Genomic DNA, 26,165 nt, shown 5'->3' on the forward strand with positions numbered 1-26,165 from the left:
TTTTTCTCTATTGGAGCTTGCTTTCTGTTTTATTGAATTATTCTTTCATCTTTATTTTTTCCTGTACTTTAAGTTCAGTTTGCTGTTGTTTTTCTAGTTTTTTGAGAAAAAACTTAAATCACTGATTTTCATCTTTCTTCATATTGTAGTTAGAAATATAAATTTGCTTCTAAGAATTGCTTTAGCTGCATCCCACGAGTTGCAAAATGTGCAGTTTGATTTCAGTTCCAAATATTTTCTAGTTTCTCTGATGATTTCATCTTTGGCCCATAGGTCCTTTAATGTGAGTTGCTTACATTTTCTACCATCCAGGCATTTTCTAGTTATTCTTTATGACTGGTTTCTAGTTAGATTCCACATACTCTCCATGGTTTTAGACTTTTCAAATTTTTTGAAACCTTACCCAGCGTGTAGTCTGTTTTGGTAAGTGTTTTATGTACACTTTGAATGTTTATTCTGTGGTTGTTGGGCATATTGTTCTGTGTGTATCTGTGTGTCAGGTTAAGTTGGTTAATTGTGTTCAAATTTTGTATGCCTTCACTGAAGTTTTTGGTTTGTTCTATCAGTTACTGAGAGGGGTGCTAACATTGCCAGTTGTGATCGCAGACGTGTGTTTTTCTTCTGTTGGTTCTGTCAGCTTTATGTACGGAAGCTATAAATTTAGAATATATATAAATGTAAAATTACCATATCTTGTTTTTTTATTTGACACAGAGACTCACTCTGGTATCCAGGCTAGAGTGCTGTGGTGTCAGCCTAGCTCACAGCAACCTCAAACTCCTGGGTTCAAGGGATCTTCCTGCCTTAGCCTCTTGAATAGCTTGGACTACAAGTGCCTGCCACGGCACCTGGCTAGTTTTTCTGTTTTTCTAATCTAAGCTCTTGCTTAGGCTCTTGCTCAGGCTGGTCTCCAACTCCTGAACTCAAGGGATCCTCCTACCTCGGCCTCCCAGATTGCTGGGATTACAGACGTGAGCCATGGTGCTCAGCCTTACCTTATCTTCTTTCTGATTGTATCCTTTTATGTACTGGGAGCAGATCTTCAGCTTTTATTTGTCTGAAAACCACTTTATTTTTGATTTTAAAGGATATTATCAGTGGGTATAGAATTCTGTGTTGGTGTTTTTTTCCTCCTTCTTTAAATATGTCATTCTTTTATCTTCCAGTCTCTATAATGTCTGTTGAAAAGTTGCCTAGCAGGTTTATATTGATTTTTTAAAGAGGGGTTCAGCAAACTGCACACACATTTATATAAATAAAGTTTTATTAAAACACAGTCATGCACATTTGTTTGTGTATTGTCCGTAACTGCTTTCATGCTGCAGTAGCAGAGTTGGATAGGGTTCTTGCTGTGTTGCCCAGGTTGGTTTCAAACTCCTGTTGTCAAGCAGTCCTCCTCCTTGGCCTTGCAAAGTGCTAGGATTACGGGTGTGAGCCTCTGTACCTGGCCTATTTCAGTTTTTCTTATGCTCTGAGAACATCACCCTTTCTGTTCTGTATTGCCCTTCAGTAGTCTTAATGGAAGCCCAAGGATTTTACCAGGTCTTCTGAGAGACTTGAATTGTTGCTTCTCTTCCCAGCAGTGTGTGGCTGTTGAAATCTCTGCTCATGTATCTTACCACCCAGCTGCTATTTTCTGCTGGGTTTCTGGAATCTTACCCTGTGAAAATGTATCCAGCTATTTGAAGGGAATTTTTTTTTTTTCTTTTGGCCGGGGCTGGGTTTGAACCCGCCACCTCCGGCATATGGGACCGGCGCCCTACTCCTTGAGCCACAGGCACCGCCCTTGAAGGGAATTTGTAATCAATCTTTTGTGAACCCTTTTACTGAGTCTTTTCTCAGTGACTTTTGCCCTTCAAGTTCTAATCACTATGGTTGCGCTGAACTTATTCCTAAGTCTGTTAACACTGTGACTTCTTGGACTCTGTGCTTTCAGGTGGTATTTTGGGAAATGTCCTCAGGGAGAAACTGTTGTGAATGAGGAGCTCACTGTGTGCTTGTCTTCTTTAAAGGATTGTGGTCCCTTCCGTTCTGCCTGAATTGATTGATTTCCAGTGTCTTCACATAGTTATTATATATGTACATATGTTTGTGTGTGTGTATGTTTCAGCTTTTATGGTATTGTCTTTGGCAGGTTTAGTCTTTTACAGGCTACTGTGTTGTGGACAGATATGGAAGTCCCTATGGTGTATTCTGAACATAGCAGCCAGAATGATCTATATTGGATCATGATTCTTCTCTATTCAAAACCAAAAGTAGTTCCTTATTTAATTCAGAGTAAACACAAAGCCTTTAGAATTATTTCATCTCCTTGCATTATCTCTTTCACCTGGAGCGCTCTTCCTCCCTGTCCCCTGCCCCGGCTCCCCCAATATCTGCATAGCTAGCACTTTGACTCACATATATTTATTCAGATGTTTCTTTCTTTTTTTTTTTTTAATTTGGCTTACTTGGATCACTCTATTTAAAATTGCCTCCACTTGAGTATTTTATTTCATTTATTTTTTTGAGACAGAGTCTCACTTTGCTGCCCTTGGTAGAGTGCTGTGGCATCATAGTTCACAGCGACCTCAAACTCTTGGGGTCAAGCGATTCTCTTGCCTCAGCCTCCCAAGTAGCTGGGACTACAGGCTTCTGCCACGAGGCCTGGCTATTTTTAGAGACGGGGTCTTGCTCTGGCTTAGGCTGGTCTGGAACTTGTGAGCTCAGGCAATTCACCCACCTCAGCCTCTCAAGTGCTGGGATTACAGGCAGGAGCCACCGCGCCCGGCCTCTGCTGGAATATTTTAAATGTACCGCAATCTCTAGTTCTGTGATAGAAAATCCATTGTATCACAATGTATGAGATGGAGTTAAGAAAAAATAAAATTGCCTCCCCCTTTCCCTTATGCATACTCTCTCCCTCTGTTTTATGATTTTTCCATGTCATCTGCTGGCTTATACTTCTCTTATTTGTTACCTTTGCTGTTTTTTAAACTTTTTACAATGAGATCTCTACCAAGGGCAAAGTTTCTTTTGTTATTGTTGTTTTTCTTCATTGGTGTGTCACAATGCAGATGGAGAACCAGATGTGCATAGAGGAAGGAATTTCAAGACGGAATTGTAGTGTCCAGTTCTGTCCAATATAGAGGAATAATCTGAAAGTAGTAGGAGATTTTTGTTAGTCGTCCTCCCCCCAACCCCCTCTGTGCTGGGTGGTCTAGCCATTTAGTAAATTTCTCTCTGGTGAGTTTAAACACTTATTAAGTAGAATAAGTGTTTGAGACTTAAAATAGGACTGGTTCTTAACCTTACTAAGACTAGAATAGACTTGTTTTTCCCTACCTTCAGTAGGGTCTAGACCAGGGGTCCTCAAACTATGGCCTGGGGGCCACATGAGGCAGTGTGATTGTATTTGTTCCCATTTTGTTTTTTTACTTCAAAATAAGATATGTGCAGTGTGCATAGGAATTTGTTCATAGTTTTCTTTTTTTAAGCTAAGTCCGGCTCTCCAATGGTCTGAGGAACAGTGAATTAGCCTCCTGTTTAAAAAGTTTGAGGACCCCTGGTCTAGACATTCGTTAAGCAAGGAATAGCACTTAACAGTGTTTCTTTTGGTTCTGTTAAACATTCTTTCCAGGTTACAGAAGATTTCTAGCAGATAACCCTCCAACCTTCTAAGTGGTCTCCAGCAGATGACCTTTGGTCTTTTACTCCATGTTGGGGGTTACTGAATTATTACTGACATGCTGGCCACCTCTTGAGCTACATGTGTACCAACCACTCTGTGAATTGCTTAAAAAAGGGCCAATGTCCTAACTTGGTGCTGTTGACGTTTTCCATTTTTGGTGGCAGCCCATCAGCTAGCAGATACTGTTAATAATATCTCTGCCATTAACTCTACATGGCCTGGTTCTTGGCAGCACCTTTCCACCTTTCAACATCTAAAATTTTGCATTGGATTTTTAAATTAGGTTATTTATTGCTGTATGAGAGACATTTTAATTGAAGACTAAGGGAGAAAAAGAAAATTACCAAGGGACGAGGAAGTAGCTGTAGTAATTCAGATTTTTTCTTTTTTAATCTTGTGAACAGTGTAGGAGAAAATGTTCATATTTGTTTGGATAATTTATGCTTTTTCCTTTTAGAAAGTTAAAGAGATGGGTGAGTAAATGGTTAAAGACATTAGCAATGGTAGTTTGGAAATTTGTTTTTTTCTCACTCTTGTATTTATTAAGTGAATGCTTTCTGCCAAAAGCTATGTACAAGGTTTTGAGCCTCATCCAGGGAAATAGTAGGCCCTAATGGAACTGAAAGCATTACTAAGCCTTAACGTTGTGCCCAAAAACTTATTATGAAGGCCATTCTCTTTGGTAATATAGTACTAGGAAAGGTAAATTCTGACTTTGGTTTTCAGCCTTTTTTTGCTTATCTGTTCATGTTTTGCAGTGCAGCACTTGGATAGAGCATTTAGTTTTTGAGTGGTTCTCAAAGCGTAAAGAGGAGGTGCCTCTATTTTTAGAATTTTTTGGCAGGGCTCTGTAAAAGTCCAACCCTCCCTTTCTTAAAGATTCTGATGCATGCTTTTTACAAGTGGACCTCTAATTGGAACTCACTATTCCTTATCACTTTTCCCAATCCATCTTGCATGGATTTTTTGTTTTTTGAGACGGAATCTCACTCTGTGCCCTGGGGTAGAGTGCTGTGGCATCGTAGCTTACAGCAACCTCAAACTCTTGGGCTCCAGCGATCCTCTTGCCTCAGGTTTTCATATTTAGTAGAGATGGCATCTCACTCTTGCTCAGGCTAGTCTTGAAGATGTGACCTCAAGTGATCCGCCAGCCTGGGCCTCCCAAGTGCTAGGATTATAGGTGTGAGTCACCAAGCCTGGCCCATCATTTCTGGTCTTCAGTTTCAGTTTTGGTCAGCATTTTGAGGAGAAGGAAGGTAACTGTGGTGAAGTCCTCTCAAACTGGTGAAGGCCTCTTTTTTCTCCCTCTTTTTAAATTTCTTTTCTTTTCTTTTTTTTTGAGACAGAGCCTCAAGCTGTTGCCCTGGGTAGAGTGCTGTGGCATCACAGCTCACAGCAACCTCCAACTCCTGGGCTCAAGCTATCCTCCTGCCTCTGCCTCCCAAGTAGCAGAGGGGACCACAGGTGCCTACCACAGTGCCCGGCTATTTTTTGGTTGCAGCCGTCATTGTTGTTTGGCGGGCCAGGGCTGGATTTGAACCTGCCAGCTCAGGTGTATGTGGCTGGAGCCTTAGCTGCTTGAGCCACAGGCGCTGAGCCTCCTTTTAAATTTCCAGTCCATCATGGATGGATACTTCTTTAAAATACAATCAAAAATATGTTACTAGAAAACTAAAATGAGAAAAGTGTATAAAGCATAAGCGCTGATTTTTAAAATTAGATTCAATAAAGGTAAATGTAGGTTGTCAAATTCTCCTTCAGGTTTCTAAATGTGCTTAGTAGCTGTAAGCACATATCAGCGCCTCTTCAGTTAGTCACAAAAGTTTGTGGAGTGGTAATGATTCTCAGACCAGATTTCCTCAGATCATGCTTTGAGTACTACTGTAGGGTACAGTGCCACATAGTCTTAAGTTTTCCTTAATTCATATTATTTTTTAAAAGGAGTGGCTGGTTTTAATGAGTTGTGGTTTATAGGTTTATTAAAAAATGGAGGCAATTTTAATACGGAAATGACCAAACATTTCCTATGTTCAATATGTAACCAGTAAGCTTTTGCTTTTCCATTATAGTTACTAGTTTATGCTGATGTTGAAATAAAAACTCTCCTGGTAATAGTAAAATTTGGTTTGTATATGCTTGTGTATTCCTTGAAACTTAAAACAGGCACACAGTATTTTGAACATGAAAAGACAAGTTATACCATTTAACGCCACAAGATGTCACTTATGTAAAAATAAAGTTGGCATCCTAATACTCAAAGCTAGCAACCTGCAGGTAACTAGATACATGAAGAACTAGGTAAATAAAAATGTGTGTGTTTGAAACAAGTTTTAGTTTTCCGCAGAGTGTCAAGGAAAGTGTTTCCATTTCAACATCATTTTGACTCAGCTATTGATAATTAGCAAAAAAAATTTCTTATTATCTATGATTTATGTAGTAATACATGTTATGGTCATATTTGAATTGACCCATAGTAGGTAGACCTAAGTGCTAGACTCGAAGAAGTGAATATATTTTGAAGGTAAGGTAGGTGTTATGGTATTAACCCTGCAAAATCTTTACTGTCTTGGTGACCCTCACAGAGGAATTTGGGAAGAAATATGTAATTTGTGTCAGAATTTCCAGTATCTCTTTTTGGAGGATATGTGAAAAGCTCATTACTACATCAGCTTGGCACACTACCTAGGATTTTTCTTGTCTCTTTTCTCTGAACCTTAAATTTATTAGCTTCTCTGCTTTTGTTAACACAAAAGATATTTGTATTTGTTGTTGAAGACTAGCTTTTCTGTTAAATGCGAAGAGCAAAACCTTTGACTTTAATATTGGGATTCTGTTTTCTAATTTTTGGTTTGGGAGCCAGTAGGTGGGAAGGGGACCCTGGACACTTGGGCTTAAGAAGAAAAAAACCAGGTTTTCATCAGGCCCTGAATAAGATTATGCCTGTGTTAGAGACTGTGAAGTACTAAAAATCAATACTTCATTCCTCTTCATTGCTAACTTCTCTTTCCAGATAACATTGGTGGGGGACATGGTGGAACAACCCTGGGGAAAAGAAAAGGGCAACAAAACAGGAGGAAATTACTCTTTTTGGCCTGTTTGTGTGTGTGATCGTGTTTCCTTTCTATTTAGCTCCTATCTGGTTTTTGCATTCCTATCCTCTATTAAGAATTTTTAGAGTCTCTTTTAGGTTATAGGTTTTTCACTTCTAAATATATGCCAAATCATTGAGTAAAATAAGAAAAAAAAATTCGGAGAAAAACATGTGGTTTTCTTTAATTTGAAATCATACATATGGTTTCATTATTTTTTCTCCCTTTTTGTTACCTGTGAAATGTGAAAGAGCTTGAGAAGCTTTAAGAAGGGATCCCGAATTCATTGAGATGAACATTTATACTATATTTAGTAGTTGTCTGTCCTCAGAGACAGTTTTTATATATTATCCTTTCTAATACTTATTTTCTTGCTTTATTTTTAATTAGGAAAAAGATGTTTTAATGAATTACTTTTGGTCTTTCAGTCGTGGTCAGCATTACATTTAATTTTATGAGCTTCTTGGAAAGTAAGAGTAATTTTTTTCACAATTTCATTGCCTCTATTCTTTTTGGAAAAAATGTGCTTAGTTTTTACTTTTTTTTTTTTTTTTACTGCAGTGATAGTTTGTGATCCTTAACCCCTGTGTTAGTTTGCTATAGACCGGGTGGCTACTTAATAGAAATTTATTTTTTCTCACAGTTCTGGAGGTGAGACGTCTTAAGATCAAGGTGTCAGCAAGTTTAGTTTTCTCTGCAGCCTCTCTCCTGGGCTTGCAGACAGCCCCCTTCTCACTGCAGTTCCTTAATATTGCTCATTCTATTTCTGATTCTTACCAATATGATACAAAGTATTTAATGTGGAAATCTAAGTATGGAAACTTTTTTCTTCTCTTTTCTAATAGGAATGAAGATCTAAAACAAATGTTGGAGAGCAACAAAGATTCTGCTAAATTGGATGCTATGAAGCGAATTGTTGGGGTAGGTAAAATACTAGATTACTTCAATTTATGGAAATGGACAAGCAGTGATTATAGTATGTTAAATATGTATTTTAGATACCAAATCTAACATCACATTTACCCTTTATTATTAACTTAGAATTTCCTGTCTAAGAATGTTAAGGAAGGAAATATAGTATTTGAAGTATCAAAAATTAAGAAACTTGGGTTTTAATTTCATCTTTTCTCAGTTTAAATTTTCCTGTCTCTAATATCAAGATATTTCTCCCATGATGGCTTGGTGCCCCATAGCACAGTGATTATGGCGCCAACCACATACACTGAGGGTGGCGGGTTTGAACCGGGCCCGGGCCAGCTAAACAAATACAAGAAAAAGATAGCTGGGCATTGTGTTGGGCACCTGTAGTCCCAGCTACTTGGGAGGCTGAGACAGGAGAATGGCGTAAGCCTGAGTTTGAGGTTGCTGTAAGCTGTGATGCATGGCATTCCACAGAGGGTGACATAGTCATAGACTTTGTCTCCAAAAAAAAAAAAGATATTTTTCCTATGAGAATGAGGGAGTTAATCATTTTGAAGTTAAAATAAGATGATATATTGTCCTATTTTTTTGACTTTCTACAAAGAGAAATACTAAGGGATTTTTTTTTTTTGGTCATTTCATGACCTAAATATTGTGAGTATACTTTCTTGTGTTTTTCAAATTCCATTACTACCAGTACAAACACTTTATTCAGCTTAGAAATAGAAATAAAGAATTTTTTATAGAAAATTTTTTTACAGAAATTTTAGGCTAAGGCTATTTAGTCTAATACTAAGTAAGTATTAGTGAATGTAAGAGCATTCACCAGTTTTTAGTAATGCAAAACTAAACAATTGGCTAATATGTTATTAGAAGGGTTTCATTGCCAGAGAACTAAAGATATGATACAATACCTAATTATATGTATCATCTTTAATAAAAGTTTGTTGCAATTTGTGTTTCAATCTCTACATGCATTTTATTTTTCACATTCACAGGGAAAAAACTGGCTTAATTCCGGTGACTAATGCTAAAGAGTTTTGCTTTGTTTTTAATGGAATTAAATTCATAAAACCTTTTTTTCTAATTTCTAATTTTTTCTGTTTTTTATCTCCACCATTGCTAATTTTATATAATAAGGTCAAAATATAATACATTGGCATATTGGCTCAAATAAACACTAATAAGATGACAACACAGCTGAAACAGGACTCTTTTTCTGTAGCTATCCTATGAGAGGTTGAAATCTCTCTTCTTTTCTTGATACATTAAGATCCAGGTCCCACTTATGAAAGATGATTAACAGGTGTCTATATGCTTTGTTTAAAAGTGAAGTGTTAAATATATTAGATTCTAAATGTATTTGAATATATATAATCAAATATATAATTTATATATAATCAGTTATATAAATATATTTGATTCTAAGTATAGAATTTTATATTTAGAATCAAATATATGAAAGTCAAGGACATTGTGACTTTTTTTTTTTTTTTTAATTGAGACAGAGTCTTACTTTGTGGCCCTCCGTAGAGTGCTGTCGCATTATAGCTCCCAGCAACCTCCAACTCTTGGGCTTAAGTGATTCTCTTGCTTCAGCCTCCCAAGTAGCTGGAACTACAGGTGCCTGCCACAATTCTTGCCTTCTTTTTTGTAAAAACGGGATCTCACTATGGCTCAGGCTGATCTGGAACCTCTGAGCTCAGGGCCTTCCACTCTCCTCAGTCTCCCAGAGTGCTAGTATTACAGGCATGTGCCACCACGCCCGGCCTAATTGCTACTTTTTGTTTGTAGAACATCTTACAAGGGATTTCATCTTTGCTTTCAGATTTATGCATTTGGTAGTGTGATAGAAATTTTGAGGATTCTATTTAAAGTTTTTGATTTGATAATACTATGCTTTGGGCATACAAGAATGTTTATGGACAGAAAGTTCTTGCCCTGCGTGGTTTTTATACACATGTATTTCAGTTATAACAGTTTAGTTGAATTATTTCAGTTCCACAACAATATGGTTTAAATTTCATTTACCATGGCTTATTAACTGAGTAATTGTATAATGTACAAACTTTGCTGCTTACTTTCTATCCAAAAATCACTGTGTAAATTACAGATGTGCATCATGATCAGTGATCAGTCCTGTCACTTCTTTCAAAACCTGTCAGCAATTGGTTACCGGGCATCTGTTACTCAGTTAATGCACAGACAGCGAAGCCTATAGTTGGGTTGCCTCCGTGTTTCCCAGTGAGAATTCCACGAGACATTTTATAAATACGAATAATTGAAAGAGGGATTTGGTCAACAAAGATGATAGTGTAGCAGCGGAGTGAAAAATGATAACACTAAAGATGAAATTCAGATAGAATGTAAATGGAGTTGTACAGAAATAGCTGATTATGGAAATAGTGACATTACCAGTTTGCAGGAGACTCTCAATAGGTAGCTGGAAAAACTGAAAGGTGAGCTTATCAGCATAAATGAGAAAAGTGGTTTTGATGAAAAGGATGAAAATGTCCCAGAGGAAACAATGGCAGCAAACCCTGCATATAAATTAAAGGAACAATAGGAGATAACTGACAACACTGAAAGTGCAAAGGATGAAACGTGAGAAAATTGATCCAGACTTAGAAAGGAGCATGATAATTTACCAAGGTGTGCAAAAGGTCCTTGTTCAGTATCATAAGTTCAATGTAGAGGTGACAAGCCCTGTTCAAACTACTCTTTTAAAACTTTTTTCAATTTTAGAATATTACAGGAGTACACGTTTGTTCATTACATAATTTGCTTTTGTACATTTTAAGTCAAAGTTGTAAGTGTGCCTTATAAGCAGCTGGGTGTGAATTTAACCAACCCGTTTACCCACCTGCCACTGACTTGTTTTCTGTTGAGTTTTATTTCCAGATGTGTGTGTTGAGTATTGATTGACTAGTTCCAATTTAATATTGGGTACATGTGGTATTTGTTCTTCCTTTCCTCTATTTCACTTAGAAGAATGGTCTACAGTTCCTTTTAGATTGTTACAAAAGATACTAGTTCCTTTTAAATGGCTGAGTAGTATTTCATGTTATATGTGTACCCTATTTTATTAATCCACTCAAGTATTGATGGGCATTTGGGTGATTTCTGCATCTTTGTGATTGTGAATTATCCTGCTGTAAACACCTGAGTGCAAGTGTCTTTTTTTTTCTAAGTATCTCTTTTTTTCTTTGGGTAAATTACCTGGTATTGGGCTTGCTGGATCAAATGATAGGTCTGCTTTTAGTTCTTTGAGATATCTCTGTACTAATTTACATAGAGATTGTACTAGTTTGCAGTCCTACCAACACCATGTGGAGATGTGGACTAGTTTTTCATGTGTTCGTTGGCCATTATTAGGCAATCTTCATGAAAAATTTCTGTTCATGTCTTTTGCCCGTTCTTTAATGGGGTTGTTTGATTTTTTTTCTTGCTGATTTGGTTGAGTTCTCTGTAGATTCTGATTATCAGCTCTTTATTGGATGTATAGTGTGCAAATATTTTCTCCTATCCTGTAAGTTATTTATTTTCTCTATTGATTGTGTTCTTAGCTGTGCAGAACTTTTTTAATTGGATCAGGCCCCATTTGTTTATTTTAGTTGTTGCTGTGATTACTTTTGGGGTCTTCTTCATAAATTGTTTCCCTAGGCTGGTATCTATAAGAATTTTTCCAACATGAATTTTTAAGAGTTTCATGCCTAAGAATCAGTCATTTAACTGACAATAAAAGAGTTATTAGTGTTTTGACAAAAATTTTAAAGGTTATAGATTAATTATAATTTTTCAATAGATTATTAAGATTGTTTTGCATGTTTTTAGTGTGGATACCTGTACCATGTAAAGGAGAGACTGCTCTTAATTACTTCTTTAAACTTTGGCTCTTTATCTTTTATCATAAAAAAAAACAAAAACTTTGGCTCTTACATTCTATTAAGGTGATTTATTTCACTAAATCCCAGGATACTATTGAAATTCCTGATTCATGGTGGGGGGAGTGTATTAAAAAAATATCTGGAAATGTATCATTTGGTAGTTTTTTCTATATTCCCCTCAAACTGATACAGTGTTACATTTTAGGTATTTTTTTTTCCCCTTAATACAGGTTGGTATTCCTTATTGAAAATATTTAGAACCAGAATGGTTTTCGATTTTGGAATATTTGCATTAACATCTGAAATCCAAAATGCTCCTTTGAGTTTCAGGTTGGCGCGCACAAAGTTTTGGATTTTGGAGCATTTTGAAGTTTTGGAGTAGGGATGTTCAGCCTGTACTTTCCCTACATACTTTATATTTTGGATGCTATTAAATGGCACATTTTAAAATACCAATTTCCAATTAATAATTGTTACTTGCTAGTACCCCCTTTATTAAATAATTAATAGTTGTTTGAAATTTTTTCCCAGTGAGCTGTTACAACAATTACTTGTTTGGTTGTCCAGTTTTAAATTTAATTTCTAATCGATACTATAGTCCTATGTGGAGGCTCTTAAAACCATGAAAAATTTCCATGTTCGTGTGTGTATTTTCTGTTACTAAATGTTGGATATTGAAAGTCTTTTCAGATTAGTTTGTCTTTGTAGTTGTGGGATAATGAACAGATTTGAACCTTCGATAGCTAAGACTTAAAATTCCTGATGGGGTTTGTTACTGTACTATGTATATTACTTCATAGCCATATGTGCCATACGGTATTTGGTTATTTTAGTATTGACTACATGAAAATTGAAAGTAATTTCCATGATCCAGATGTTTTGGTTAAATATATTTAATAAAATTTGAATCAAATACAAACTGTACATTATTATTATTATTTTGAGACAGAGTCTTACTAGGTCACCCTCGGTAGAGTGCCATGGTGTCACAGCTGATGGCAACCTTGAACTCTTGGGCTCAAGCGATTTTCTTTTCTCAGCCTCCTAAGTTGCTGGGACCACAGGCACCTGTTACAATGCCTGGCTATGTTGTTGTTGTCATTGTTGTTTAGGAGGCCTGGGCTGGATTTGAACCCGCCAGCCCTGGTGTATGTAGCCAGCGTCCTAACCACTGAGCTACGGGTGCCGAGCCATGGTACATAATTATTATAGAAAAATTGAAAAGTCCATGTGAGAAGAAGAAACTAAAAACATGCAAAATCATTACTCTTGAGTTAATGATTATAATAAACAGTTTGGTGTAAATCTTTCTAGATGTTTCTATCCCTTATTTTCTCCCATTCTGCTGTCAACAAAAACACTTTATTTGTATGTATACTCAAGGATTCAACTTGGGGCTGTTGTTTGCACTTTAAAAAAAAAAATTGTTAGGTTGGCAATTGCTTAAAAGATTAAGATTTTTGTGCCATTTTGGTACGTATCAGGCCTGAGATGTTACTAGTAATATGACACCTGTAGAACCTTAATTGGTTTGCTGTTGTTTTGCTCTAGTGTACTCTCTGGGATACAAATCAAGGGTTGATTCTCTTTCTGTACCTGTATTTATTTTTGGCTGCTGATTCTTAAGAGTTGCAGTTGGTGCTTGTAGCTCAGTGAGTAGGGTGCTGACCACATACACTGAAGCTGGCGGGTTCGAGCCTGGCCTGGGCCTGGTAAACAATAATGACAACTGCAACCAAAAAATAGCTGGGTGTTGTGCCAGGCACCTGTATTCCCAACTACGTGGGAGGCTGAGGCAAGAGAATCACTTAAGCCCAAGAGTTTGAGGTTGCTGTGAGCTGTGATGCCAGGGCACTCTCCTTAGGGCAATATAGTGAGACTGTCTCAAAAAAAAAAAAGGAAAAAAAGTTGCAGTTGGGTCTGGAATCCCACCTTTCACCCTTCTTTTATTATCCAGAAATTAATCAGTAGTTACCTATACATTAACAATTTTAAACATTTCTCCCACCTTTATTCCTTTGATGAATGACCAGTTGAAATTAAGAGATTAAGAACACTTCCTCCCTTTTTTCTGAGCTTAAAAATTAATAATAAATTTTTAGATCTATATTCTTATTTAGTACAGTCATGACTTGCTAAACAACAGGGATACAGTCTGAGAAATGTGTTGTTAGATTATCTTGTTCTTGTGTGAACAACATAGAGTGTACTTACACACACCTAAATAGTATAGCTTACTACACACTGGGGCTAGATGGTTATTGCCTGTTGCTCCTGTACAGCATGTTTCTGTACTGATTACTGTAGACAACTGTAACACATTGGTAAGCATTTGTATATATAAACACAGAAGAGGCATAGTAAACATGTGCTATCATAATCTTAGAGTAAGATTACACATGTGGTGACTGAAACATTGTTATGTGGCATATGACCATATTTTAAAAAATAACACGAAAATCAGTATAATCTACCATGTTAATAGAATGAGCAGAAAAAAACCTCCCGATCCTCTCAATTTATGTGGAAAAAGCATTAGACAAAATTCAACACTATTTCATGATACAAACACTGCAGTTATATTAAAGGCCATGTGTGAAAAGCCCAAAGCTAGCATTATATTCAGTGGTGAAAGACTGAATTCTTTTACTCCAAGATCAGGAGTAGGACAAGGATGCCTGTTTTCACCACTTCTGTGCAACACAGTGTTAGAAATTTTAGCCAGAGTGATTGGGCCAGAAAAAAGAAATAAAAAGGCATCCTAATCAAAAAGGAAGAAATAAAATTTATTTACATGCAACATGATCATATATGTAGAAAAACATAGTATTTCCACAAAAACCTGTTAGAACTAATACATGAGTTTAATAAAATCAACACACAAAATCAGTTGCATTTGTATACACTAATAGTCAACAATTTGAAAGGTAAATTTAAACAAAAATTCATTTTAATAGCATCAAAAGGAATAAATTACATAGGAATAAATTTAACCAGGGAGACAAAAGACTTGCACATTAAAAAAATACTGCATTACTTGCGTTACTGAAAAAAATTAAAGAAGACACAAATGAAAAGACATCAGTGTGGGTGGTGCCTGTGTCTCAAAGGAGTAGGGCGCCAGCCCCATATGCTGGAAGTGGCGGGTTCAAACCCAGCCCTGGCCAAAAACTGCAAAAAAAAAAAAAAAAAAGACATCAGTGTTTATGCATTAGAAGACTAATACTAAGATGTCAAAATGTGAAAATGATTGACATATTTAGTGCAATTCCTATCACAATTCCTTTGATACACTTTTCAAAAATAGAAAAATCCATCCTAACATTAGAATTACAGAAGTCTATAGAAATTAGATATATAATTAGACATAGAATCTTGTGAGTCCTTTAATAGCCAAACCAATCTTGTGAAAGAACAATGTTGGAAATCTTATACTTCCTGTTTCAAAACTTATGACAAAGCTACCATAATCAAAACAGCATGGCATTGGAATAAAAAGTTGGTATTTATTGATTTTTGAATGATTTTTCATAATGGTATAAGACCAATCAAGTGGGAAAGAATAGTCTTTTCAACAAAAATAGCTGGCAAAACTGGATATCCATATGCAAGAAAATGAAGTTGGACTCTGTCTCACACCATATATAAAAACAAATCAAAATGGATCAAAGGCCTAAATGTAAGAGCTAAAACTGTAAAAACTCTTCAAAGAAAAATAGAGGGGGAAAAACTTCATGACATTGGATGCGGCAAAGGATTCTTAGATACAACACCAAAGAGTGTGCAACAAAAGAAAAAGTAGATAATTTGGATTTATCAAAATTAAAATTTTTGTGCATCAAAAGACACCATCAATAGAGTAAATAGACAACTATAGAATGGAAGAAAATGTTTGCAAATCATGTATCTGATTAGGGATTAATATCTAGAATACATAAAGGATCCTACAACTCAACAACTAAAAACCCAATAAAAAATGAGTGAAGGACTTAAATAGGCATTTTTCTGAAGAAGATATAAAAATGGCCAATAATTACAGATGCTCATCCTCACTAAACCTGTGGAAATGCATATCTAAATCACAGTGAGACCACTTTAAACCCATTAGGATAGCTATTACCAAGAAAACATAATTACAAGTATTAATAAGGATAGAGAAATAGAAACATTTGCATATTGTAAATGTTATATAAAATGGTACAACCATTGTGATAAACAGAATAATCATATGATCTAGCAGTTCCACTTTTGGGTATGTACAGAGAAGAATTGAAAGGACTGTTCAGTTTTCCTAGCAACATTATTCATGGTAGCCAGTAAGTGGAAACAACTCCTATGTTCACCAATGAATAAATTGATCAAATGTATATATACTTGTAGTGGAATATTATCTGGCAGTAAGAAGGAATGAAATGCTGATACATTCTATAACGTATAGGACGAACATTGTGCTAGGTGAAATAAGCCAGTTATAAAAAGACATATCGTATGATTCTATATATATCAAATACCTAGAATAGTCAAACTCATGGAGACAGAAAGAATGGTGGTTGTACCTACGGTGCCTTTTACAAGGATATATGTTAAATTTACTAAGTGTAGAGTATACATGTCTTAACACAGTAACTAAGAAAATGCGGTGAAGGCTATGTTAACCAGTGTGATGAAAATATTTCAAATGGTCTATAAAACCAGCACATTGTACCCCATGATTGCATTAATGTGCACAGCTATGATTTAATAATAATAAAAAAAAGAATGGTGGTTGCCAGGGGCTGGGAGGAGGGGGAACTGGGGAGCTTGTCTTTTAAAAATCATTTTAGACATCTATTTTCAATGTTATAGCCCTATTAAGATAGTTTTTAGGCATGAGCTCTGTCCATTCATGTTTGCCCATGGCTTTTACTTTTTTATTTATTTTTATTTTTATTTTTTGTAGAGACAGAGTCTCACTGTACCGCCCTCGGTAGAGTGCTGTGGCGTCACACGGCTCACCGCAGCCTCTAACTGTTGGGCTTACGCGATTCTCTTGCCTCAGCCTCCCAAGCAGCTGGGACTACAGGCGCCCGCCACAACGCCCGGCTATTTTTTTGTTGCAGTTTGGCCGGGGCTGGGTTTGAACCTGCCACCCTCGGCATATGGGGCCGGCGCCCTGCTCACTGAGCCACAGGTGCCGCCGGCTTTTACTTTTTTTTTAATCATATCCTCATTCTTCACATTTTCGTTTTCAGGTGACAGAAGCATTTCATTTAGTCAGGGAATGTAGATGACATTCTTTTTTTGTTTTTGTTTTTGTTTTTTTTTTAAATGACATTCTTTTTGAGATGTTACCTATCTGAACTGGTTTCTGTTCTTTTTTTTTTTTTCACTCGAAAATAGATTACTTAAGAATAGTATTTGGGTTACAATGTTTTCTCCTTGAATTTTTGTAGATTTTACTCTTGATGTCCTCTGGCTTTAGATGTACAGAGCAGAAACGTGATACCAAAGAGATTGCCTTTTTCTTTCTCTTTGTCTAGATCCATAGATGTCTTCAGTATTTTAAGGAGGAAAGAAGTTTGTGCAATATATACTCCTGTGTTTTGGTTTCTCTTCCTTAATTTGTTATAGTACTGAAGAAGTCTTTTGTTTTGAAATTTTAAATGTCTTACTTAGGGAAACGTTTTTCCTGTTGTTTATTTCCTCTTTTATCTCTCAGTCTGTGTCTTTCTTGGCATTCCTGTTATGGGCAGGTTACATTTTTTGGCTCTGTCTTTCCTGTCTGTCTCTGTCTTCTTACCTGTTAATTTGATCTGTTCTTTCTCCTGATTCCTGGGAGAATTTTTTAAGTTGTCATTGTAATTCAGTTTCGAATTTATGGTACTGTACTATTGTTTCTCATTATAGTTTAAAATTGATAATTACATCTTTATTTAAAAGCTTTCTTTCCTAGACCAAAGTGATTCGTCTTCCTACAAATGCCTTGTCCTCTGAAATCTCAAACCTCATTAAGAATATGAACGAGACGTATTTGTCTTGTTTTCTCTCTCTCACATCCAGGTCCAGGTCTCTACCCCCAAAGAATTGGTTCTTACTCCAATAAGATCTCTATTTTTGAACTATGGAATGTTTTTTTTTTTTTTGGAATTTTTTTTTTTTTTTATTGTTGGGGATTCATTGAGGGTACAATAAGCCAGTTACACTGATTGCAATTGTTAGGTAAAGTCCCTCTTGCAATCATGTCTTGCCCCGATAAAATGTGACACACACTAAGGCCCCACCCTCCTCCCTCCATCCCTCTTTCTGCTTCCCCCCCCCATAACCTTAATTGTCATTAATTGTCCTCATATCAAGATTGAGTACATAGGATTCATGCTTCTCCATTTTTGTGATGCTTTACTAAGAATAATGTCTTCCACTTCCATCCAGGTTAATACGAAGGATGTAAAGTCTCCATTTTTTTTAATGGCTGAATAGTATTCCATGGTATACATATACCACAGCTTGTTAATCCATTCCTGGGTTGGTGGGCATTTAGGCTGTTTCCACATTTTGGCAATGGTAAATTGAGCTGCAATAAACAGTCTAGTACAAGTGTCCTTATGATAAAAGGATTTTTTTCCTTCTGGGTAGATGCCCAGTAATGGGATTGCAGGATCGAATGGGAGATCTAGGTTGAGTGCTTTGAGGTTTCTCCATACTTCCTTCCAGAAAGGTTGTACTAGTTTGCAGTCCCACCAGCAGTGTAAAAGTGTTCCCTTCTCTCCACATCCACGCCAGCATCTGCAGTTTTGAGATTTTGTGATGTGGGCCATTCTCACTGGGGTTAGATGATATCTCAGGGTTGTTTTGATTTGCATTTCTCTAATATATAGAGATGATGAACATTTTTTCATGTGTTTGTTAGCCATTCGTCTGTCGTCTTTAGAGAAAGTTCTATTCATGTCTCTTGCCCATTGATATAAGGGATTGTTGGCTTTTTTCATGTGGATTAATTTGAGTTCTCTATAGATCCTGGTTATCAAACTTTTGTCTGATTGAAAATATGCAAATATCCTTTCCCATTGTGTAGGTTGTCTCTTTGCTTTGGTTATTGTCTCCTTAGCTGTACAGAAGCTTTTCAGTTTAATGAAGTCCCATTTGTTTATTTTTGTTGTTGTTGCCATTGCCAAGGCAGTCTTCTTCATGAAGTCTTCCCCCAGGCCAATATCTTCCAGTGTTTTTCCTATGCTTTCTTTGAGGATTTTTATTGTTTCATGCCTTAAATTTAAGTCCTTTATCCATCTTGAATCAATTTTTGTGAGTGGGGAAAGGTGTGGGTCCAGTTTCAGTCTTTTACATGTAGACATCCAGTTCTCCCAACACCATTTATTGAATAGGGAGTCTTTCCCCCAAGGTAAGTTCTTGTTTGGTTTATCAAAGATTAGGTGGTTGTAAGATGTTAGTTTCATTTCTTGGTGTTCAATTCGATTCCAAGTGTCTATGTCTCTGTTTTTGTGCCAGTACCATGCTGTCTTGAACACTATGGCTTTGTAGTACAGACTAAAATCTGGTATGCTGATGCCCCCAGCTTTATTTTTGTTACTAAGAACTGCCTTAGCTATACGGGGTTTTTTCCGGTTCCATACAAAACGCAGAATCATTTTTTCTAAATCTTGAAAGTACGATGTAGGTACTTTGATAGGAATGGCATTGAATAGGTAGATTGCTTTGGGAAGTATAGACATTTTAACAATGTTGATTCTTCCCATCCATGAGCATGGTATGTTCTTCCATTTGTTAATATCCTCTGCTATTTCCTTTCTGAGGATTTCATAGTTTTCTTTATAGAGGTCCTTCACCTCCTTCGTTAGGTATATTCCTAGGTATTTCATTTTCTTTGAAACTATGGTGAAGGGAGTTGTGTCCTTAATTAGCTTCTCATCTTGACTGTTATTGGTGTATACAAAGGCTACTGACTTGTGGACATTGATTTTATATCCTGAAACATTACTGTATTTTCTGATGACTTCTAGGAGTCTTGTGGTTGACTCTTTGGGGTTCTCTAAGTATAAGATCATGTCGTCAGCAAAGAGGGAGAGTTTGACCTCCTCTGCTCCCATTTGGATTCCCTTTATTTCCTTGTCTTGCCTAATTGTATTGGCCAGAACTTCCAGCACTATGTTGAATAGTAAAGGTGACAGAGGACAACCTTGTCTGGTTCCAGTTCTAAGAGGAAAAGCTTTCAGTTTTACTCCATTCAGTAAAATACTAGCTGTGGGTTTGTCATAGATAGCTTCAATCAGTTTTAGAAATGTGCCACCTATGCCTATACTCTTCAGTGTTCTAATTAGAAAAGGATGCTGGATTTTATCAAATGCTTTTTCTGCATCTATTGAGAGGATCATGTGATCTTTATTTTTGCCTCTGTTAATATGGTGGATAACGTTTATGGACTTGCGTATGTTAAACCAGCCTTGCATCCCTGGGATGAAGCCTGCTTGATCATGATGAATGACTTTTTTGATGATAAGCTGTAATCTATTGGCTAGGATTTTGTTGAGAATTTTTGCGTCTATATTCATGAGTGAGATTGGTCTGAAATTCTCCTTTTTGTTTGGGTCTTTTCCTGGTTTTGGTATCAGGGTGATGTTTGCTTCATAGAATGTGTTGGGGAAGATTCCTTCTTCCTCAATTTTTTGGAATAATTTCTGCAGTACAGGAATAAGCTCTTCCTTGAAGGTTTGATAGAATTCTGGAGTGAAGCCATCTGGACCAGGGCATTTTTTAGTTGGAAGCTTTTTTATTGTTTCTTTGATCTCAGTGCTTGAAATTGGTCTGTTCAGGAGGTCTATTTCTTCCTGGCTAAGTCTAGGGAGAGGGTGTGATTCCAAATATTGATCCATTTCCTTCACATTGTCAAATTTCTGGGCATAGAGTTTCTGGTAGTATTCAGAGATGATCTCTTGTATCTCTGTGGGATCAGTTGTTATTTCCCCTTTATCGTTTCTGATTGAGGTTATTAGAGATTTTACTTTTCTATTTCTAGTTAGTCTGGCCAATGGTTTATCTATTTTATTTATTTTTTCAAAAAATCAACTCCTTGTTTCGTTAATTTTCTGAATGATTCTTTTGTTTTCAATTTCATTGATCTCTGATTTGATTTTGGATATTTCTTTTCTTCTACTGGGTTTAGGCTTAGATTGTTCTTCTTTTTCCAATTCCGTAAGATCTCTTGTGAGATTGTTGATGTGCTCTCTTTCTGTTTTTTGAATGTAGGCATCTAAAGCGATGAATTTTCCTCTCAAAACTGCTTTTGCAGTATCCCACAGGTTTTGGTAGCTTGTGTCTTCATTGTTGTTATGCTCAAGGAAGTTAATGATTTCCTGTTTTATTTCTTCCTGCACCCATCTGTTATTCAACAGAAGATTGTTTAATTTCCATGCCTTTGGGTGGGGTTGAGCATTTTTGTTAGAGTTGAGTTCCATCTTTAGTGCCTTATGGTCTGAAAAGATACAAGGTAAAATTTCAATTCTTTTGATTCTGTTGATATTTGTTTTGTGTCCCAGGATATGATCAATTTTGGAGAATGTTCCATGGGGTGATGAGAAGAATGTATATTCTTTATCTTTGGGGTGGAGTGTTCTATATACGTCTATCAAGCATAGTTGGTCTAGGGTCTCATTTAAATCTCTTACATCTTTGTTTAATTTCTGTTTAGAGGATCTGTCCAGCTCTGTAAGAGGTGTGTTAAAGTCCCCTGTTATGATGGTATTATCAGATATCATATTGCTCAGACTGAGTAAGGTCTGCTTCAAGAATCTGGGAGCATTTAAATTGGGTGCATAAATATTTAGAATGGAAATGTCTTCTTGTTGTAGTTTTCCCTTGACCAATATAAAGTGACCATCTTTGTCTTTTTTGACTTTAGTTGCTTTAAATCCACATGTATCTGAAAATAAGATTGCAACTCCTCTTTTCTTCTGAATTCCATTTGCCTGAAAAATTGTCTTCCAACCCTTGACTCGGAGCTTTAATTTGTCTTTTGAAGCCAGGTGTGTTTCTTGCAGACAGCAAATGGATGGCTTGTGTTTTTTAATCCAGTCAGCCAATCTATGTCTCTTCAGTGGGGAATTCAAGCCATTAACATTTATGGAGATAATGGATAAGTGTGGTAGTATTCTATTCGTCTTATTTGGTGAGAGTCCATTGCTTAGTTTTATCTTTTGCATCAGTGTGGAGGTTAGGTTCTGTCCTTTGATTTCTGAGTTCTTACTTTGCTGCTGATCCATTGTGGTGGTCAGTGTGCAGAACAGGTTGAAGTATTTCCTGTAGAGCTGGTCTTGTTGTGGCGAATTTCCTCAATGTTTGTATATCCGTAAATGATTTGATTTCTCCGTCAATTTTGAAGCTTAGCTTAGCAGGGTACAGAATTCTGGGCTGAAAATTGTTCTGTTTAAGTAGATTAAAGGTAGATGACCATTGTCTTCTTGCTTGGAAAGTTTCATTAGAGAAGTCTGTGGTAACTCTGATGGATTTGCCCCTGTAGGTCAACTGGCGCTTACTCCTGGCAGCTTGCAGAATCTTTTCTTTTGTCTTGACTTTGGACAGGTTCATCACAATGTGTCTTGGAGAAGCTCGGTTAGAGTTGAGGCGACCCGGAGTCCGATATCCCTCTGAAAGCAGTGTGTCAGAATCTTTGGTGATGTTTCGGAAATTTTCTTTTATAATATTCTCTAGTATGGCTTCCATTCCTCTGGGGCATTCTTCTTCCCCTTCTGGAATTCCTATAACTCGTATGTTGGAACGCTTCATAAAGTCCCATAATTCTGACAGTGAACGTTCTGCTTTCTCTCTCTTCTTTTCTGCCTCTTTTACTGTCTGAGTTATCTCAAGAACTTTGTCTTCTACCTCTGAAATTCTTTCTTCTGCATGGTCTAACCTGTTGCTGATACTTTCCATTGCATCTTTAAGTTCCCTAATTGACTGTTTCAGTTCCTTCAGGTCTGCTATATCCTTTTTATATTCTTCATATCGTTCATCTCTTATTTGATTCTGTTTTTGGATTTCCTTTTGGTTATTTTCCACTTTATTAGCAATTTCCTTCATTGTTTCCATCATTTCTTTCATTGTTTTCAACATGTGTATTCTAACTTCCCTTTCTGTCATTCCTAACATTTCTATACTGGTGGAATCATCTGCAGTAGCTACCTCATGGTCCCTTGGTGGGGTTGTTCTAGACTGGTTCTTCATGTTGCCTGGAGTTTTCTGCTGATTCTTCCTCATGAGTGATTTCTTTTATCTGTTTGCTTGCCCTAATTTTCCTTTCACTTCCTCTTGCTCTTTAAGTTCTTGTGCCTGTGGACTAAAGTTTACAGGACCAGAAGGGTGAGAAGGTTGAAGAGCAAAAAAAAAGGGGATGAAAGAAAGGAGGACCGAGTGATAAGAAAAAAAGAAAGATAGAGAAAGGAGAGGGGGTGGGTATAAGGAATATTGACAAAAAGAAGAGAGGCACAGAAAGAGGGAGACAGGGCAATATAGGTGTACAGTAGGGTACTTTGACACAACCTTAAAAAACCCCACCTTCTGGGGGTGCCCAGTTGCGTGGTTCCCTTAAGGTCAGCAGCTCTTTGCTAACCTGATCAGACACAGTACCCCACCTCCACCAAGTAGAGAGGAAAGACAAAAATGCTATAAATCAAACCAAAAGAAGCAAACCGAAAACTTTACAGGGATAAAATTGGGTGAAAAACCAAATTATATCGGTAGAAACACTAGCAAAAATGAAGTTGAAGTTATTAAAAAAAGCAGCAATGGGAAATTATAATTAAACTAGGAAAATTGAGAAAGAAAAAGGGATCTGTGTGGAAAAGATTGAAATTAAAAAAACAAAAGAATATCAGCAACGTCAAAATAAACAAACAAAAAAAACAACCAAGCAAAAAAAGGAAGAAAAAAATACACAACCAAAAACAAAGCAGTTTGTATATGTTATTGAATATTGTCTGGGCAACACGTGGTCTTCTGGGGTATGAGATGTTAGTCACAGTTCAGATACGACTGGAGGCTGCTGATTACTCAAACCCCAGCAGGTAGACACCCTGAATCTCTCTTCAGCCTACTTAAAAGGCACTTCGAACTTGTAAACTTGTTGAGCAGAAGCTTTCCCAGCTTTCTTGCTGGAATTGCTGCTGAAGTGGCTATCCACTTACTCAGTGTGCCAAAACCGGTCTCACTCTGCCCCTGAGGGTTAGGGCTGCAAGGCGGCTCAGACCCCACCCTTAGGCTACTTGGTTGCTGGGTTACCAGCTCCCACCCATTTCTAGCTCTGCGACCCTGAGGGCGGAGCTTGCCGGGGCAGATCGCTGACAATGGATCCGTGTGACCCACCGCCAAACACTATTAGCTCCGTCTGGCTCAGCGGCTCAGACTGGGGCCCTAGACAACGGCCAAAGTTCTCGCACTCCCGCTCAGGCCTTCCCCAAGGCAGTTCAACTCAGTGCCAAGTCCAAGGACATCAAAACAGTTCACAGGCAAGGCCTTTCTGGTTTGCAGTCTCGCTGCTACTGAACTTACAGTTGTGGGCGGGTTTAGACGGATTGAAGACACGCGACCACTTGCCGGTTTTCCACGGATTTAGTCCTCCTCTTGGGGTCCAGAAGTCTCTCGCTGACTCCCTGTATCCTCATAGGAGTGATGATAGGCAGTTCTCACCAGCCAGAGACGCCTGGAGTCCTATCTCCCCAGACTCACGGTGCCCAGATGCAAGGAAGCTGTTACTCGGCTGCCATCTTGCTCCGCCTCTCCGAAAAGAAAATTTCTAATATCATCTTAAAGAGCGAGCTCCAGGGGCGATGCCTATGGCTCAAGGAGTAGGGTGCCGGCCCCATATACTGGAGGTGGCAGGTTCCACTATGGAATGTTTTTATATGCCTAATTATGTTTTCCTTCCTATTAGGTCACCATCAAAGAGCATTAGCATTGTCCAGAAGTTCTATGTGAGATAGTTTTGATTATAGATCCTCTGCATTCTTAGGATCATTACTTTTAGGTTCCATTTTGGGAAGCAGAAAATAGTAATCATGTTTATTAATTATTAAGAAGACCAAGTGGCTATATAGAATATAGTGTGAGCGACACATAGTTCCACCATAAGGAGCTTGAGAGCTCTGTTCTCTCTCTGTTCAGTTGCTACATGTCTTTCCTTGAGTGTCATCACTGAAAGTAACATTTTTCATTTTTGTTGTTGTTGTTTGAAGTGTTCTTTGAAAATAAGTACTCTAGTCTGCTGTCTGGTTGGTATGTGCTATCATTTCCCTGAAAATGTTAGAGAGAGTAATATATGGGAGCCAAGACTGTCTTATGTTTAAGTTCTAAGTAATATTAGATCCACTTTGATTAAGTAATAAATTGTGGACTAGGCGCGGTGGCTCACACCTGTAATCTTAGCACTCTGGGAGGCTGAGCAGATGAATTGCCAGAGCTCAGAGGTTTGAGACCAGCCGGAGCCAGAGAGAGACCTCTTCTTCAAAAATAGCCAGACGTTGTGGCAGGCGCCTTTAGTCCCATCTACTCAGGAGGCTGAGGCAAGAGAATCACTTGAGCCCAAGAGTTTGAGGTTACTGTGACGTGTGATGCCATGGCATTCTATTGAGGGCAACAAAGTGAGAATCTGAAAAAAAAAAAAAATAAATAAATTATGCTGGGAGGACACATCTATAGCACATCTGTTTATTCCCTAGATTACAACTAATGGGTAGATGATTGTTTTTTAAAATATTGTCCTAAGCAAGCTACACTATGCAGGAATTTGTTGAAATTTCTGTCACGTTAATTGTATCATGTCTGAAATTAAAAATATTGTGGATTAACTCATTAGCAGAATGGAGGTGAGAGGAAGTCATAAGTTGAAGACAGATTATTGGAAATTAGTCAATTTAAAGAACAGATATTAAAAAGAAAAGAAGTGAAGGGCTGGGCACGTGGCTCATTCCTGTAATCATAGCACTTTGGGAGACTGATGTGGGAGGATCGCTTGAGGCCAGGAGTTTAGGACCAGTGTTGGCAACTGACAGTGAAACCGTATCTCTACAAAAAATAGAAAATTTAGCCAGGTGTTGTGGCAGGTGCCTATAGTCCTAAGCTACTCAGAAGGCTGAGGCAGGAGGTTTGCCTGAGCCCAAGAGTTTGAGGTTGCAGTGAGCTATGATGATGCTACTGCACTCCAGCCAGGGCAGCAGAGTAAAAGCCTGACTCAAAAAAAAAAAAAAAAAAGAAGAAGAAAAAGAGAGAAAAAGTGAATATAGCCTCAGGGTCTTATTGGATGATTTCAAAAAGTCTATCATATGGGTTATTAGAGCTCCAGAAAGAGAGGAGAAAGACATTCAGGCAGAAAAAAGCATTTGAAATCATGGCAGAAAATTTCCCAAGGTTGATGAAAGTTATAAGTTTATAGATTAAAGAAGCTAAGTGAATCTAAATCATGATAAATTAAAAGAAAACCATGCATAAACATAGTAATCTGTTGAAAACTAAAAACAAAGAAGGGCTTGGCACCTGTAGCTCAAGCGGCTAAGGCACCAGCCATGTATACCAGAGCTGGCGGGTTCAAATCCAGCCCAGGCCTACCAAAACAATAAT

General features: G+C 37.4%; 1 protein-coding gene across 2 annotated transcripts in view; it reads left to right on the forward strand.

Annotated features, from left to right (window-relative positions):
- Positions 1-26,165, forward strand: part of AP3B1 (adaptor related protein complex 3 subunit beta 1) — a 269,031-nt gene that overhangs the window by 20,153 nt on the left and 222,713 nt on the right. For both annotated transcript variants that reach the window (XM_053587990.1, XM_053587979.1), the window contains exon 2: positions 7,605-7,680. In XM_053587990.1, coding sequence (XP_053443965.1) covers positions 7,605-7,680 — 76 coding nt within the window. The remainder of the gene's footprint in view (positions 1-7,604; positions 7,681-26,165) is intronic.

The sequence above is a fragment of the Nycticebus coucang genome, chromosome 1, assembly GCF_027406575.1.
Source record: "Nycticebus coucang isolate mNycCou1 chromosome 1, mNycCou1.pri, whole genome shotgun sequence".
NCBI classification, from domain to species: domain Eukaryota; kingdom Metazoa; phylum Chordata; class Mammalia; order Primates; family Lorisidae; genus Nycticebus; species Nycticebus coucang.